Source organism: Heterocephalus glaber, unplaced genomic scaffold (assembly GCF_053883595.1).
Source record: "Heterocephalus glaber isolate CG9 unplaced genomic scaffold, H.glaber_assembly_v1.0 deba00001465, whole genome shotgun sequence".
NCBI classification, from domain to species: domain Eukaryota; kingdom Metazoa; phylum Chordata; class Mammalia; order Rodentia; family Bathyergidae; genus Heterocephalus; species Heterocephalus glaber.
The window spans coordinates 18,711,629-18,729,487 of record NW_028258312.1 but is presented as its reverse complement, the minus strand read 5'-3'; the positions used below and the strand labels follow the sequence as shown (position 1 = coordinate 18,729,487).

The window sequence follows — 17,859 nt, the reverse complement described above, 5'->3', positions numbered from 1 at the left end:
CTGTGGGTCACAGAGGTAACAGAGATTAGGTGTGCGGACTCTTTAAGAATGTTATTTGTGAAAAGACAGAGGAGGATTTAGAACTTAGGAGGTTTTATTAAAAAATCTGGTTCTTATAAATTTTATTTTGCAGTTTACTTCGAATGTTAGTATTTTAGTCTTGCAACCGTTAAAAAAACAAATGGATGATTTTAAAATCTCACAAGGAAGTGCTGGTTAATAACACAGTTACTTAATTATACTTTTTAGCTTTAGTTAGTTTTATATTTTTTCTACCTCATTGGACCATCCAAAGTAAATCTATCAAATGTCTGTAATATATTTTACTTATACATGGTTACAATTGCTACAGATAGTATAAGAATCATTAAATATCCTATGCAGGTCAAAACTTTTATAAAAAGAAATAAATGTATACCTCCATGTTACAAAATAATGTCTGCCCCAAATAACTACTACTTTAACACTAAGATAAAACCAAATTCCAAAACAAACAGCGGGGGCCATGCCCTAGAATTCATGATGAGATCAAATTACTGTATGATGACAGCAACATGCTGAACCTTAGAGCTTGGTTTCAGTCTAGCAATTAACTGTGTAGCAGCTTTTCCTTTGGGATTCATTGTTCTGTAAAACAAGGGCAACTAAATTAGATGATAGCTAAGGTGCTGTCAGGTCTAACATCCTATGATTACAACTGATGTAGGCTTGGCTTCTGAATAGAGACCAACTTCTAACATTAAGTAACCAAGCCCTTTAGGGACCTTATGGTATTATTCAGTTTGTATGGGGTGGAGGTGGGGACATTAGGTCACAGCAATTTCTTCAGTCACAATAAAAAAGAACTGCTGTTGCCAGGAATTCTTCATAAACAATCAGCAAGCCAAATTACCTATGAAATAAAGTGATTCTAGGATAATATATAAGCTGCAAACCTAAACCTTTTAAATATAAGTTGTTAAAAATTAAAAATACCTTTAAGTATCCCAGAAGCACAAATCTAGCAGAAACTGAATTTTCTTTCCTTCAATTATAAATTCTTGGGGCTATATTTAAATTCCTGAAAAGGTTTCTTAGACTAGCATTTGTACTTTACTCAACTTAAAGCTCTTCAAGGATTAGATATATGGCCACTATCCTACAATTACATTCACTTTCATTGGGCTCCAAGGCCAACACTCAGGCTCTCGTTTTCACCACCTCACTCCCTATTTTAAACATCTTATGTGATGACTCTGCTTCCTTGAGATGATACAGAAGAAAAATCAGAAATCACTAGAAAGGATCTTATCTGGGAGCTCTGCATTGTCAAGTTCATATCCCTGATAGAATCAAAGGCTAAAAGATCTTCTATCCTTCTGGATATACAATAAGGATTCTTAAGAGTAAATCTATCTAATACTTGATGACCACCTCTAAAAATTAGAAACTTAACAATATATAACACAGACATGTTCAAATGTTTAGGTGTCTTTTTGTTCAAACTATGTCAAAATGAAAGAAAGCATAAATTACAGAATGTTGGTGTTACTTATTTTATAAAATAATCCTTGATGTTGATAATGTTCCAGCTTAGTTGGGATCCACTGAACACGTTCTTTGTGCAAGTGCTTCCCAAGAGTGCCTAGCCAAACAACAGCATTCTGATCTAGTAGATGTTTGAAATATTCTAGGCGAATAAATTTTTGATGCTATATTCCATATTTTAAAAAATAGTATGAAGAAATTTGCCTTGTAGCCCTGCATTGCTAGACGTTTCAGTCCTCCAAGTGGCAAGGAAACATGTGGAAGGAGTAAAGTGCAATTCCTCATTACCTTTGTGACCAACAGCATACATATGCAACTCCTGGTGAGAACTAGTAATTGCCAGCTAAGGTAAGGTAATGAATGACCTTAGCATTTCTAATATTTACCAAAAAAAAAGACACAGCCCTACCCTTCAAGAAGTTATCTACGTATAGGTCACTTCCACCAACAGATGAGCGAATAAAGAAAATGTCTATTTATTCACAATGGAGCACTACTCTGCCATAAAGAAAGATAAACTTGAGTCTTCTGTAGGAAAATGGATGCACCTGGAGAACACAATTCAGACACACAAGCTAAAATATGGCACAGTTTCTCTTATATGAGAACACAAAATATAAATAAAGAGCAAAATAAAACATAGACAATAGGAAATAGGGAGCTAGGTCTTTTGTAAATGGAAAGGAGGCCAAGAGGTGGGGTGAGGTTGGAGGAATGGCAGAAGGGGATGAAAACAAAAATGAGCTGCATTCTGTCCATGTAGCAACTCTCCAGAAGGACTGCAATCATTACATACTGCACGTATGTACTATAAAGAAATAACAACTGAAAAAGAAGCTTAACTACACATAAAAATAAACATGATTCAATAATTTAGCAGTTATAGGTAAACCTCATCAACCCATAGAAAAATGGAAATAAAACCACTTCTTGAAAATGTATCATTCAGGTAATAAAAAGTATCTTTAACCAGACATTCCCTTTAGGCTGCTCAGTAACTGATTTCTTAATTACGAGCAGCCAAATGCAGACAATCAAATAATATAAGAAACCTTGAAACATTTTCTTAAAGTTACTTTTTAGCTTATTTCATGGAAATATTAACTTTGGTCCTATGACAAATGTAAAATTGATAGTCTCAATTAATAAAATGGAGTATAGATCATATTTACCTGGAGAAAGGAGAGCTGCCTTCTGAATGGTCTTTAGTGCAACATTTTTTTCATTTTCTGCCGAACTGCTTCCCATTGCCAACTGATTCACTGCAGTGTACAGTAACGCCTTCTGTGTGAGAAAAAGAACTGTTAACCGCTGCTCTTCACTGCTCCCTGCCTTCCATGCTGGCTTAAGGACTCTATTTGATAGGATGTGACCCTTAAAGCTATAAAGAAAAATTATTTTATTATTTTGTCTGTATTATTTGTCCTGGGGTACACTAACCTTTCCATGATTTGAATCCAGAATATGAGCCACATTTCCTGCTACAGCACCTCCCTATAATATAAAATATTAATTATATAAACAAATGCAAACACTTTCATGAAACAGTAAACATTAATACCAACAAAATCTAACATTAAATCATTTGACAGGTTGTTTTATCACACAACTTTTAACTCCTTAAGTATCAACTTATTATTACTGTTTTAAAAGAACTGTTTGTTTTTTAGCAAAGAATAAAAAAATAAGGGCCAGGGATTTAGCTCAGTGGCATCGCGCCTGCCTTGTGAGTTTGATCCCCGGTATCAAATAAATAAATAAATAAATAAATAAATAAATAAATGAAAAATTGAAAAAAGATCAGTTTGATCATTTCAACTTTGCTATTAAAATAGTCACTAAAGGTTCAAAAGTTACACTGGCACTGAACAAATGTACAGATTTTTTGGCAATATAAAAGAGACTAAAGAACTAAGAGAGAGGGGCTAAAGAGCAATATCATAAAAACGAGATAATATGGTCTCACTTCATGAAAATATGTAATATTTTTTAAAATCTCCATGGTCTCTAATAAAATGAATAACTAAATTTCAGGGCACTATAAGGCTTATCATTGATCAACTCAATACTAAAAATAAAAATATATTAAGTATTCACAGAGTCTTCAGAAAGTCAACTTGAAATCTACAATTTAAAAAATTCAACTGGGTGTGATGGTGCACACCTGTAGTCCCAACACTTGGGAGGCTGAGGCAGAAAGATTGCTGGGAGTTCCAGGCCAGCCCACACTTAGTGAGTTCAAGGCTAGCCTGAATTACAGAGGGGGACTGTCAAAAATAAATAAATGAAATAAAATAAAATAAAATTTGTTTAAAATGGAACTCTTTCAATTAAAAAATAAAAATTGAATTAAGACATTTTACTGGATAATGAAGTGAATTATAAAAGTTTTATTTTACGTCAGAGGTACACTGTATCTTTCATTTCCTATCAGAAGTGTGTCAAAAGTGCTTTCAAAACTGTACTTTGAACATAAAGGATACTAAAAACATTTAAATTTTTAAAACGTCAATAAAAAGCAAATGTAAATGAATTAAGAAGAAGAAATGCAACACAGCAGAGTGGAAAGAGAATTTACAGTAGACGTTAGACCTGGGATTCGATTCCATTACTACAATTACTAACTGAGATTTCGCATGAGTTACTTGAACTTCTGTGTTTCCAGTTTCCCACTCTATATAAAGTGGACAGAACCTGCTGCTACTTCATGTGACTGTTAAGACTAAATGACAACACATAGGGATGTTTAGCATAGCAGCTGACATAGTACTTCATTCCAGTGTCTAGCAAAGGTAGCATTCTAGGCTTTTTGAACCAACCCACCCACTGAAAATAACTAAAAATGTGAGATAAGACTCTGCTGCTCAAACTATGGTCTCTGTTAAAAGCATGTGGATGATGTTAGAAATGCAGAATACTGGAGCCCACCCCAGACCTGCTGAATTAGAATATGCATTTTTAACCAGGATTACTAGATAACTTCAATTGCAGATTAAAAGTTTGAGAAGCATATCTTAAAAAACATATTCTCAAAAGCACTGAATAACTGACAAGTTATTAAAAACTTAGGCCAAAACTGAAAAGGAAAACTAGAATCTAGAGACCAAAGTGAGCAAGAAAGGCCACTTCTGACATTTGTAGATCCTAACAAGTTTTAATTTTCATCTTGAAGGGTCTCATGGGTCAGGGGGAAGAAATAAAGGTCCATGGTCCACACAAGGAGGAGAGTATACAGGAAACTCACATCAAAACAGGCTAAGACTCCAAGGGGCTGTTCTGTCAGGTTCAGGAGGAATCAGAATTAAGTCTGGTCTCCAATGACCTTAAAACTCAAGCAGAGAGTAATCTGGTTGAGCCAGAAACCTGAAGTTCTAAATTGGCAAATTTGTCAAGCACCTGACAGAAGCAAGCACAAATTCTCTCTATAGAAAGGCACCTTAATCCTAGGCCTCAAATTATTCCTACTAAAATTTCCACATACACACAATCAGGTGAACAAGCAAAGCCACCGTAAGTGAAAACCAGACACCGAGCCACAAACATTCAAATATTGGGAATTCTAAACATGACACACATTCAAAACATACTAGCTATTGTCATTATGTTTACCAACTAGTCAACTGATCTATGAAAGGACATATTAACCATAGAAGTTTTATAATATATGTCTGAAAATATCTGGCTACTATGACTAAAATACTATAATCCTTCAAATTATATTATATATCATATTATATATTATTATATGAGGGATTATATTCCTTCAAAGAACATAAACGACTACATATTTATATTTACATTTTTGGACATTAGCCATGTTCCACTCTTAATGTTAATCTTTAACTATTTAAAAACACAATAGCTGATGCTTGTTAAGTTTCAAACACTACTGCACAGGCATTAACATGACCTGTATGTATTCCAGAAGGTTGTCCTACTCCTCTGTATCTCCTACTACACCCAGAACAGTACAACCCTACATGGAGGAAACTCAGTCTAGTACTTGTATGAACAATGGAAAATTTGGTTAAGTGACAAAACTCCCTTTGCTGTATTATCTTTCAGAAAAATAATGCTATACTTTAAAATTATATTTACTATCTCACAAATCATTTTATCTTTATCTCAAAATTTAGAGCATTACTCACCTTTGCATTTTGCTGGGCATACTGAGCGACAACTCGGGATAACAAAGCCCAAAGAGCCGGGTCAGCTGGGTTACTAGAGATCATTAAAAGGAGTGGCCTTAGAGAGGGAGCTATTTTAACTACAGACAGTACAGGCAGTTAACACTTCACTGAGTTTAAACCTCTTAACATCTGAGATAATTTCACATTACTTCTCTATGTTGGAAAGTTCCTTAAATTTCAGAAAACATACTTTTATATCTTCTACATACATTAAGCATTCTTAGGAAAATGCAAAAGAAAAACCAGTAATATGATTCTAAAACCATGAGACAAGTAAGAAACGGTAAAACACAGAGATTTAAAATAATAGAATAAATAATGTTGTATAACAAGAGAATGTACTTTAATAGAAATGACATCATAAGGAATAACCTTTATGTTAAAATAATTTAATTTTTTAAAATATAATTAATCAGTAAAGATTGTTAATAAAAATGCAGAAGAAATTACACAACATGCTGAAAATAAAATAATAAAATAAACCTGTTGCTAATGGCAGCTTTATATTTTCCAAATTTTGAAAACAATAACGAATATTTAAGTGGCCAAACATTCCTAAAGCCATTAACCTGTTCTGTATCAGTCTGTAGTATTACAAACTTAGGAATTAAAGGCTTTTATATGAAAATGAGTTTGGGGCCTTCAGCCAAACTAAGGGCCAAATTTATCAATTGAATTTTAAAAAAAATCTTTATAGGGAAAGTAACAGATAAAGTCAGTTGCCAGGTCTTATGTACAATTTCATAAAACCAGAGTCATTTCCAAAACTATATGCTTGGCTCATTTTATCATTTATTTGGTTTTTGTTTGTTTTTTGTTTTTTATTTTTTGAGGCAGGGTCTCCCTTTGTAGTTCAGGCTGGCCCTGAACTCACTATGAAGCCCAGGCTGGCCTTGAACTCATGGCAATCCTCCTGCCTCAGCCTCCTGAGTGCTAGAATTCCAGGCATGCACAACCACGCCCCGCTCCTTTTACAGGTTTTAATAAAGCCCAAATGTCAAACACAGTCACACCAAGCATAGTGGGCGCCCAACCCACAGCGCAGAGTTTACCTGTGAACAGCTTTAGATGCTTGTCTCTGCACAGCCACACTGCGGCCTTGCAGTGCGTGGATGGCTGAAGTGAGAAGGCACCTCCGGTAGTCACCATCTTTGTGTTTCACATGCTTCAGTAGCTCATTAAGCGCTGCCTTTGACAGTGTAGCATCCTGCATGGCCAAGCCTAGGGCACAGAGGGTTTGAAGGCTTTCTGTGCTTGGTTCCTTTAAGATAGAGCTGTAAATACATTTTTTAATTATCTCTGGCCATCAATACAGTAGTCACTGTCTATAACTATTAAAAGATATTTAATACCAAAGGCTATTTACTTAAAGCTTCACCAAACTGAGCCAATTTTAAGATTAATATAGAAAACAAATTTCTAGGCTTTTACTGAGGCAAAGTGCCAATGGTCTTTCATCATCAACAACAGCTAACTTTTTTTTCTGGTCATTATACTTACATTTTAGAAACAAAACAAATACCTAGCCTCTCTGGGTCTCAGTTGTAGATAAATGATTAGAACAGTTTGGGTAAAATGTTTAGTTTCAATAAAGTCCTAGAAGGTATGAGTAATAAAAAAAAATCTGTTTGACCTAAGATCAGATTTTCATCATTCTGATAAGCTTGGTCCTATTTGCCTTGTGGTACTGAAACCAGTATTTTATATAATAAGCACAAATTGTATCTATATCCGCTATGCTCCAAATGAATACTTGAATCATTTAAGGAGAATCTGCATGTAAACAATTAGCATCTTTTCCTCTTTTAAGTGTGAAATATGATTTTGCCTGAACCCTTGTTAATTTAAATGAAGAACTTTTATCTCTCTACAAACAATACAAAAGAAATATTTATAACATTACAAAATATCACCTACCCATTAATAATTACTTTTTGGAAAGGAAAATTAAATGTTTTGCACTTAATTTTGACAAACAGGTATAAAATCATGAATTTTCATAAGCAACTCTGGAGTAAACAGCTAACTTACAGTATCCATAATAACTCTTTATACTAAAGAGATAATAGATGTAAGTATACAAATACAAGTTCTATTGGTGTAATTTTTCTAAAGATTTACCTTTACATGAACTTTTTATTAGGTTAACTTGAAAAAGAAAGAGAGGAAGAAAATAATTTCTTTGGGAATCCAAAAGACAAAGAAAAACAGCCAGTTACAATTGGTTTCATTAAAAGTTTAGTGAAAAGACAAGTGATCAATTACTCTTTTTTTAATTGCTCTTAAAAGTATGTTTAGGGCCAGGGATTTAGCTCAGTGGTTCCGCCACCTGTCTTGCAAGTGCAAGGTCCCAAGTTTGATCCCCAGTACCAAAAAAAAAAAAAATTTACACAGAACAAAGGATGATTTTGAAGGGCTGGATGGATGCTGTCAATTCAGAACCAGGTAATCCCAAGTCCCTTTTGTTCACCCCAAAATTCCTAAAACATTAAGAACTTCATTTCGTCTTGCTCAACCCAAATATGTAAGACTCCAGTCTCATTAACATATACGTCAATATACATACCATTTGAATAGCAGTGACTTGGCTACATCCAGTTTTCCTTGTTTATATTCTGTTATTGCCAGAGCTGTTAAGATATGGGCTTTGTCTTGCTCTGATTCAACAACAGACAAAGCTCTCTCGTAGGCTATTATATCACATTGGAAAAAAATATGAAAGCAATTCTGAATAACACAGTGTGGAATTTTTACTTTCCTAATCTTATTTTTCAAAAAGATAGAACTAAAATCATATCTTATTGTTCCCTTGTTTCTAAGCATACACAATAAAAAATTTATAATCGTCTACCTTTGTTTAGCCATTCTAAGGTGACTCTGGGGGTATCATTAGAATTACCATGTAACAGTCCAACCGCCAACCTCAGAATCTCCTAGGAGGTCCGCATCACTATCTTTTTTTTACTTTTTATTTTTGGTACCGGGGATCAAACTCAAGACCTTCGCTTGCGAGGCAGGCGTGGTGCCACTGAGCTAAATCCCCGGCTCTGCATCACTATCTTTAAGAGTCAAGTTAGGCCAGAAATAGAGGCCTCCCCCCACTGAGACATCACCAAATTTCCCAAGCCAGCGACTCTGTCAAGCTGACAATACTTAAATGAACTGCACGCATATGGGCCAGGCCTATATAGTATGTATTTAAAAGTTTACTCAGTTGACATTTTTTAAAAAAACAAAATGTACTTTTACCAATGATGACTGAGATCTTTATTTATCAGCAAGTTTTACTTAAGCAGTATAAAATAGTAAATACCTGCTTTCGAATGCTAGCTCATACAGCTGCCGTAAGTGGTCTAGGGCCTCAGTTCCCTCATCTCTACAATAAATACTCAGCTGTATAACTCTAGAAAAACTACAAGAACCATTCATCATCATAACGTAGTAAAGGAGATAATACACACAAAGGATCTATTATGGGTCCTGACTCGCACTCAGATTTTAATAAGCATTATAACCCTCACCCCATCTCAGTATTACATCCTTTGGTGTGTGAGCTCATCATAATTGAGGGCTACTCAACTCTGGAAAAGATGTGTCCCTTAGCTTCAAGCCATCTACTTACCTTTGCTGCTCTCTGTATACAGCCCCTTCATAAATAAAGCCAAAGCGAAACCTATGATGTCTTCTAACTCTTCAAGGGGTGTTGACTTAAAAGCCTGGATAGCTTTATCATATTCACCAATGGAACTAAGAAGCAAAATACAGCTTACTTTTACTGTCAAAAATACTTTTGGTTATATCATCAAAATATAGAGACTTAAGACACAAAGATTCTGTTAATAACTCCATCCGCACTTGCTTTTCTATGGTGGCATTTCAGCAAACCATAATCTACTAGTGTTAACACTGGAGAAAAGACTAAAAATAGAAGGCAATAGGACGTACTGGGGATTTTAACTTCACATTTTGCTTCTTTCAAGTACATGGGAAAATGACTGATTTTGTTAAATTATATTTTGTTTAAACAAACTTTACTAAAAATCCCAAGTTCCTAAGAATAACTTTAAGTAGGGCTGGGGATTTAGCTCAGTGGTTCTGCCTCCTGCCTCGAAAGCCCAAGGATGCGAGTTCGATCCCCGGTACCAAAAAAAAACCAGAATAACTTTAAGTTGACTTTTACACAGAACTCTTACTTTTAAGCTTGATACATTAAATATTATTCTGAGTGTAATTCTAGCATCTTTGACAACGTTAAAAGGTCATAAACTGCTTAGAATCAAACCTAGCCTTTGTGTAAACTATTTATCTGCACATTGAAGGGCATATACATACCCTAAAATTCCAGACAAAACCATGTATCTTTTTTGTATTTAATAGGGAAAAATGTAAATTATAATAAATGATGTTAATAACAGCAGAATAACAAACTTGGTTATTTAAAAATAAAAAGGAGTTATGTAAGCTCAGTTGCTAACATCTGAATAGAAATACTACATCTCTGAGATGCTTGTCTCTGGTATTCATCACTATAATTAAAATCTTTTAAATGTGTAATTGGGAATCTTTTATAAAACCTTGTTAATTTTGAAGGACATAAGTAGGAGCTAAAAAATGAAGACAACATTTGCTTCTAATAATTTTATAAAAGCAAATAAATTTATAAAATCAATAAAATCAAATTTTGATAAATACTTTGATAAAGGAAACAGGACTACCTTAAGTTGCTTACTTTTGTGGAGGGAAAAATGGAACTGCAGAAGGGCAGAATGTGATTTTAACTTTACCTATAACTTTTTCTTTGTGAAAAATAAAAAACAAAAAACCCTGAAGCAAATTGGCAGAATTTTAATACTACTTGACTAGTAACTATTCATTAATTTATACTCTATACCTTACTTCATGCTGCATGTCCAATATATTTAATAATAAAAACAAATCAGAAAATAGGTGACTTGCTTTCAATGGGAGGTAATGATTTTTCTTCTAAAACACTTACATTACATATCAATGCTAAAAAGAACAGATATTTTATCCTACCCAATTTCTTACAATATCTATTCTCTGCTTTAACAAAATCTTGGAACTAACAGAGCACTACTCTTTTTTTGGTTTTTTTTGGTACCAGGGATCGAAATTGGGTCCTTGTCCTTGCGAGGCAGGCAGCAGAACCACTGAGCTAAATCCCCAGCCCACCACTACTGATTCTTAAATGCAACAGTTTAGAAGAAGTAAAAGGAGAGGTCAGAACAGTAACATTTTCCTGTTTTAATTATATGACTCAGTTATAAAAGTTATAGAAGAACTGACTACCACCTGTTTCTATTATTGATGCCTTAAAAGATGAGGACACTGATCCCAAATCATCAAACTATAGTTTTAATGTGCTCCAAATTGGACCATTCAATTTTGGGGCAGTGGTAAACAGGGGAAATGCCTCTTCAACTTGAGCCAAAAACCTTCCTTCTTAATGTAATGCTTCTGTTCTCTGGTCTTAGTTGTACCTTCTAAAGCAACTGGCTTTTAATCTTTTTTTTTTTTTTTTTTTAATTTTATGTTTTTAGAGTCAGAAGTCTGTGAGAATCTAAGGAAAAATGTATAGCTCTCTCTCTAACTCCCCCAAACTTTTGTGTAATATCTCAAAGGAGTTCTTGGACCCCAATATTCATCCTCAGTGATCAGAATAAGCAAATCAGTATAAACCTAATTACTCTTCCAGTTAACTAGGTTTCTACTATTAGACAGCAACTGCTTCTCTTCCAAATATTATCTTGTCCAGCCCACAAACCATGAATCCTAATTCTACTCTTACAAGGTACACTGCTGTTAGGTATCATTGTAGGTATAAGAAAGTATTAACACAGCCTGGTATCATTATAGGTATAGGAAAGTACTAACAGAGGGTGGTACTGTGGGAATAATGTATTCTACATGCTCACTACTATGGATACCGGTCATCATCTCATCAGTCCCACAGGCTTCACAGAAAAATCCTACAGATTCACAGAATTTATAGGAAAAAAATACACTTACCATAACAATCTGCCATAATTTCTTACGGTAACATTATAAGTATCTCGGTCTTCTGCTGTCTGTAACAACAAAATTGCCCTTAAGAAAAGGACAAGGTATTTTAAATTATCTATGTGCAACAGCAATGTTTCCCCTTCCCATCTTTAGCTGAACCCAGAGATTTCTGCTTTCTTCATTTAGTTCTACTAATTCTTTAATGCTAGTTATAATAGCTTATTCACATTTCATTAAATTGATGCCATAAAAACACTTATACATTTTAGATTTCAGGAATAACTTGAATAAAATAACCTTAGTTCTTATGTGAAATAATTTATCACATTTTAGTTCTACATGTTCTAAAATTTTTCATCTAAATGTGGGAAATGACTGTGTCATGGAATTAATTTTGATGCATTTAAGTTTATAGATGATACTCCTAAAAATACTTGTGCGTTGCACTTTGAGTTCAGAAGGCAGAAATTGTTTCCATGTGACCTTTCCTGTACACACAGAAAAACTAAAGGAATAGCCATTAAAGCTCCTCGAGGAGTAGAATATATACACCAACATGTGATAACCTGTATTTCTTTCTCATGCGCCATTATCTATGGGCAAGCAGGGAAATGAGTTTAACAACCAAAAAGAACTGGATATTTAATAAGATTTTTGTTTTTTCCCTGTACAAAGAGGATTTTCCGAGGAGTAATATCTAAGAAAGCCTTTTTATCCTCCTGATGTTGTTACATGAGAAAAAACTGTTACAAAAGCCTAAAAGTATTATAGAGATTCAAAACTATACTTCTGACCAGGCATGGTGGCAAATGCCTGTCATCCCAGCTGCTCAGAAGGCTAAGGCAGGAAGACTGTACGCTTGAGGCCAGCCTGGGAAACGCAGCAAAACTGTCTCAAAATAAAACAAAAACAAACAAAAACGGCTGATGGTATAGCTCAGTGGTGAAGCACCTGCCTAGCATGCATAAGGCCCTATGTTCAATCACAGTACCACAAAAATAAATAAAAACCGTACTTCTGGTTAAATTTAGGCCTAACGTGTGGTTTTAAGTCTCATATATTTGTTTAAGGCAGAAAACAGCAATCATAGTCAAGAAAGAATAGTTCATAAGTGGCTGTGGAGTTCCCATTTGAAGTTTAAGGTATAGCCAGTTAGATTCACAATATCTGCAATAACCACAGTATGTAGAAAACAATAGCAAACTCTAAAACTGCCTAGTTTTCTTTGTTCAAATATCTTGCTCACTTGCATACTACCATATTTACAGTTTTTTTATTGGTAAGTTTATTGACACTGAAGGACAAAACTGTGGCTTTTCATGAACCGCTCTCCACATCTACCTCAAAAAATAACAACCTCATCAGGCAGCCTCCAGTGCCACCTAGTGATTACTCCTTTGAACTACACAGAGATCCATGAAAGCACAGGGCACAGTACTTAGAAGACCTCAATTACACCTGTCAACGCTTCTTCTACATATTTACTTGGATTTGAGGCAATGGCCTTCCTTACAGGTTAGACAATCGGGTCTTTTAGCTTGTCATCATGAGATGAATAGTTATTTTCTTATTCACCCGTCTACTAATTTGCAAAGAATAAAACTTTAAGTTGGTTTCCTTTCCCACCCTTCTCCAGGCTGGTCATTCCATGCCAGCACCCTGGCTTTCTTGTTTCTTCAATACCCCAAGCCGCTTCTGCTGTGAGCACTGGCTCTTGCTGCTCCTTCTGCCCCGATGACTCAATGGCTGTGGCTTTAATCCCTCCTCAGTAAGCCCATGCCTCTCAAACCCATCCTGCCCCTGTATTCTCTGGCCCTCTACCCTACTTTCATCCTTTCTTAGCAATTATTATTTCACGTAAGTTTTGTAGCTGTGGAGTAGTCTCCCATCAGCAGAACATAAGCTTAGGAGAAACAGGGCTTCTGTTTAATTCACTGCTAAATTACCAGTGCCAAAGGTACTGTCTCCCACACAGTAGCACAAGAAATATTTATCGAAGTGAACAAATATATAGTAGATATGAAAATGATTCAAGCAAATACATCAAAATGTTGTCGTTTCTTATCTGACTGAAAAAAGTGCTCTCCTGCTCGCTCAGCAATAGAAACCAAAATACAGCTGAAAATTTGGGACTGCTTCATCCTCTAAAATGAACTAGTAATACACAATGAAGACCAGGAAAGGAGTCAGAGCATTTAAAAATAGTCTCATTAAAAGAATGAGACTATATTTAAAGACTGATAAAACAACAACCACATTTCATTTAAATGCAGCTTACCTTTGGTACATGTCTGCTGCTTCCTTTTTCAGTTGCAGATGTTCATTCAAGTAACCCAACATCGTGAAAGCTGGAGCATAATTCTGAATTCTTTCTGGAAATCCAGAAATACCTTTATGTCATGTACATACTAATATGATCACAAAAATATTAATTTACTTTTTTTTCTAGTATTTTAAAAACCAGATTACCTATTGAGATCACCAGCATTACTAAGAAAAATGATCTAATTTTATCTTGAATATAACAATAATCGTGTTAGAATTCACTTCAATTACTGAATAATACTTAATAGTTATATACGGTTTCCAGTTACGTTTTGGAGTTTAAAAAGTTTTATCCTTAAAGTATAATACATTTGAAATTGGAACTCATGTTAAAATTAGTTATCATATTTATAAGAAAATTAAGGGTTTTTGGCTAATTGTTTAAGCCTTCCTGTGATTAAATTTATTAATAATTTCTCTTGGTTTGATCTGTATATCTTTAAGAAAAAATAATTCAGTATTGTACACTAGAAAAAGAAGATAGTGTGGATATTTTCAACATTATGGGTTTCCAACATTTACAGCATCTTGAAATTTTAAGGTCAAAACATCATACATCTACTAACACACACTGGGAGAAAGAGAAACACATTTAATCTAGTCTACTTAAAAGCAGTATTGAGAAGTAAAGTTTTGAATCCCTTAAACTGTGTAATAAAGTACAATGTAGTCATATCTTATATGATAGCTAGGTTCTACTATCAAAGTTTATGGTGAAAATCAGAGTTAAAATTATTCTTGAGAAATCCCTATGGTCATCATACAAGAAGATCACAAAACTGAGTCAGTGTATGAGAAGATCCGTGCCTTCACATGTCAGGGTACCCTAACCCAAAACTCAGTCAGACAGACAAAGGATAGTCTGCATTCTCTCTCGTATCACCCTCTCTCTTTTCTGCTTCTACTTTTCCTATGTATGTGTATTTTGCCAGGCAACCTCATAGAGTTGAATTTGTTAAGTGAATATATGATATAGATCGATGATGTAGTTTAAAAACCCAGCTATGAATGAATATTTATGTAGATGATGTATTTTTTTTTAGGTATCTAAATTTTGCTGAAAACTAAAGATTTACCTTTTTATGTAAAGCCTTCACAAAAGTTATTCATGTGGGAAGAAAAGCATTTCCTCAGCTCTAGGTAATTTTTAGAGTTATTCATTTTGACATAAAATGGAAATATCTCAAAACTCTATGCTTGTAAACTAATTACTTTCTTCTCCACAAGTGTTCCAGGCTAAAGTCATATCTTACAGAATACCAACTTTAATTTGGAATGAATTAATTTTAAATTTTTAAAACTTATTTCCATAGTTATTCAAAAATTTGGCCATTGTGATCCCAGGCTCCTAGGGCAGAGAAGCTCAGCCGGTCCCAGCACCTGGAAGGAAGGTCCCCCCCCACCATCCCAGGCTCCTAGGGCAGAGAAGCTCAGCTGGTCCCAGCACCCGGAAGAAAGTCCCCCCACCGCCATCCCAAGCTCCTAGGGCAAAGAAGGTGAGCCACATGGGCGCCAGAAGCAACACCCCCCCCCCATGGAAATGAGAAGACACATAAACAAGTCTCAAAAACAGACTTCTGGATCACCTACAGCAACCCCAAAGGGAAACAAGATGGAACAATCTGATACTCAACCACCTGGACTCTCTGAACTGGCAACAAAAGAGGATCTGGGAAAAATGAAATCAGAAATAATTTCTCAGATAACAGTAAAGATTGTGCTCATGGTGCAAGACATGATTAATAAATCTAGAGAGGACACAGATAAAGAAATAGAGGATCTGAGGAATATGATGGAATCTCAACATAGGAAACAAATGAAATCCATAAAACAGATACAGATTTCCAAGAGATTAAAAACTCCATCGAAAGTCTGCACAGCAGAATGAACCAATGTGAGGATAGAATTTCACATATAGAAGATAAGATTGCAATTAGTGAGGAGGAAAAGAAAAATTGCTTTAAAATTGTAAAGGACATGAGAAATCAATCCAACAGCTGCTAGACAATGCAAAGAAGAATAACGTAAGACTGATTGGAGTCAATGAAGACAGAGGAAAGAGTTCAGATAACATAAAAAAACTCTTCACAGAAGTGATGGCAGAAAATTTCCCAAGGAGGGGAAAAGAACTTGACATACAGATAAGTGAGGCATATAGGACTCCAGCTAGCCTTAAATCAAAAAAAATCTACACATAGGCATATAATAGTTAGGATTCCAGAAATCCAACAGAAGAATAAAATTCTACAAGCAGTGAGAGAAAAGAAACAAATCACATACAAAGGAAAGCCCATCAGAATCACAGCAGACTTCTCAATGCAAACCATCAAGGCAAGAACAGCTTGGAGTGACGTATTTCAAGCCCTAAAGGAAAACAGCCTCCAACCCAGATTGATGTACCCTGCAAAACTATCTTTCAAAATGGATGGAGAAATAAGATACTTTGATGACAAAAAGCACCTCAGGAACTTCATGAATACCAAACCGGCACTCTAAAAAATTTTAGACAATACCCTAGGAAAAGACAATGAGGATCACAATCCCAGGAAACCCAGTAGAATGAATCCACTGGGCATGACAAATTAAACGCAAAGGGGGAGAATCCAACAAAGAGAAAATGTCATGACAAGGCTTAAAACTTTTGACTTCATCTCCCTAATGAGTGTATAATTTAATGTTGTTATTGTACTGATTAGTATTTTTCTGATTCTAGAGTTGCACACCATTCCTTGTGCTATACTGGCTATTTACCATCTTCTTATGTCTACGTTTTAATTGGGTTGTCTATGAATGAGCTCTAAGAATTCTTCATATATTCTGCTCACAGGTTATATGCATTGTAAATATGGTCTGTTTAAGGAATACTTTTCATTTTAATGATGTCATTTAAAGTTCTAAATTTTGATGGAATCCCATTTATCAATTTTTTTCTTTTATACATCATGTTTCTTGTATCCTAGGTAGTTCTTGCCTGTCCTGAATTCATAAATATTTTCCCTTATAATTTCTTCTTAAAGTTGTATACTTTTAGGCTTTCTTATTTAGATTCATAGATCCCTTCAAGTTATTTTCATGTATGGAAAAAAAGGGTTGAGGTTAATTTTTTATATATGGATACCAGGTGTTCTAGTCCTGTTTGCTGAAGACACTGTCTCTTCCTCAGCTCTTGAATTGAGTTTATATTCTATAAAATGCTAATGTTAAATAATCTTTCAAAACTCCGTGGCCCATATATGTGTGGTTCTATTTCTAGATTCTCTGTTTTATTCAAATGATCTATATTTCTTTGCTTACACCAACACTGCCTTGATTACTGTAGCTTTAGAAGAAGTCTTAAAATTGGGTGCTAAACGTCTTCCAACACTGTTTTTGTTTTTGGCTTTTCTGGGTCCTTTGTACTCCTACATAACTTTTAAATTTCAATATCCAGTTCTTCATTTATAGCAAGTATACACAGACCTGAATTTTTATATATGCCTTGTGTTTTCTAATCCTGCTAAATTCAAGTACAAGTTCTAGGGGCTCCTAGAGATTTCTTAGTATTTTCTCTGTAGATGATCATTTCATCTACATATAAAGATTTTGCTTCTGCCATGCCAATCCTATTCTAGTTGTGTCATTTTATTGCCAGACTATTTTGGTGGGGACTAGGTTTCAAAGTTTAATGGACAGATAAAGAGTAAGCATATCTACCCTTGTTCCCCATCTTTAGGAGAAAGCATTGTATCTTCTTCATTCATACAAGGCATTCTCGCTGGAAGTATGCAGTACATGTCTTTAATCTGTTGAGAAG

General features: G+C 34.8%; 2 protein-coding genes across 6 annotated transcripts in view; one reads left to right on the top strand and one right to left on the bottom strand.

Annotated features, from left to right (window-relative positions):
- Window positions 1-17,859, bottom strand: part of Skic3 (SKI3 subunit of superkiller complex) — an 86,892-nt gene that overhangs the window by 27,055 nt on the left and 41,978 nt on the right. For all 5 annotated transcript variants that reach the window (XR_015438963.1, XM_004841691.4, XM_004841693.4 and 2 more), the window contains 8 exons: window positions 14,020-14,113; window positions 11,748-11,825; window positions 9,340-9,464; window positions 8,284-8,407; window positions 6,770-6,991; window positions 5,676-5,748; window positions 2,968-3,021; window positions 2,700-2,811 (listed from right to left, as the gene is read on the bottom strand). Coding sequence is in view for 4 of the 5 variants with exons in the window: in XM_004841691.4 (XP_004841748.2) it covers window positions 2,700-2,811; window positions 2,968-3,021; window positions 5,676-5,748; window positions 6,770-6,991; window positions 8,284-8,407; window positions 9,340-9,464; window positions 11,748-11,825; window positions 14,020-14,113 (882 nt within the window). In the remaining variant the exon portion in view is untranslated. The remainder of the gene's footprint in view (window positions 1-2,699; window positions 2,812-2,967; window positions 3,022-5,675; window positions 5,749-6,769; window positions 6,992-8,283; window positions 8,408-9,339; window positions 9,465-11,747; window positions 11,826-14,019; window positions 14,114-17,859) is intronic.
- The window catches only part of Fam81b (family with sequence similarity 81 member B), a 127,327-nt gene that overhangs the window by 100,468 nt on the left and 9,000 nt on the right, over window positions 1-17,859 (top strand). The window lies entirely within an intron of this gene.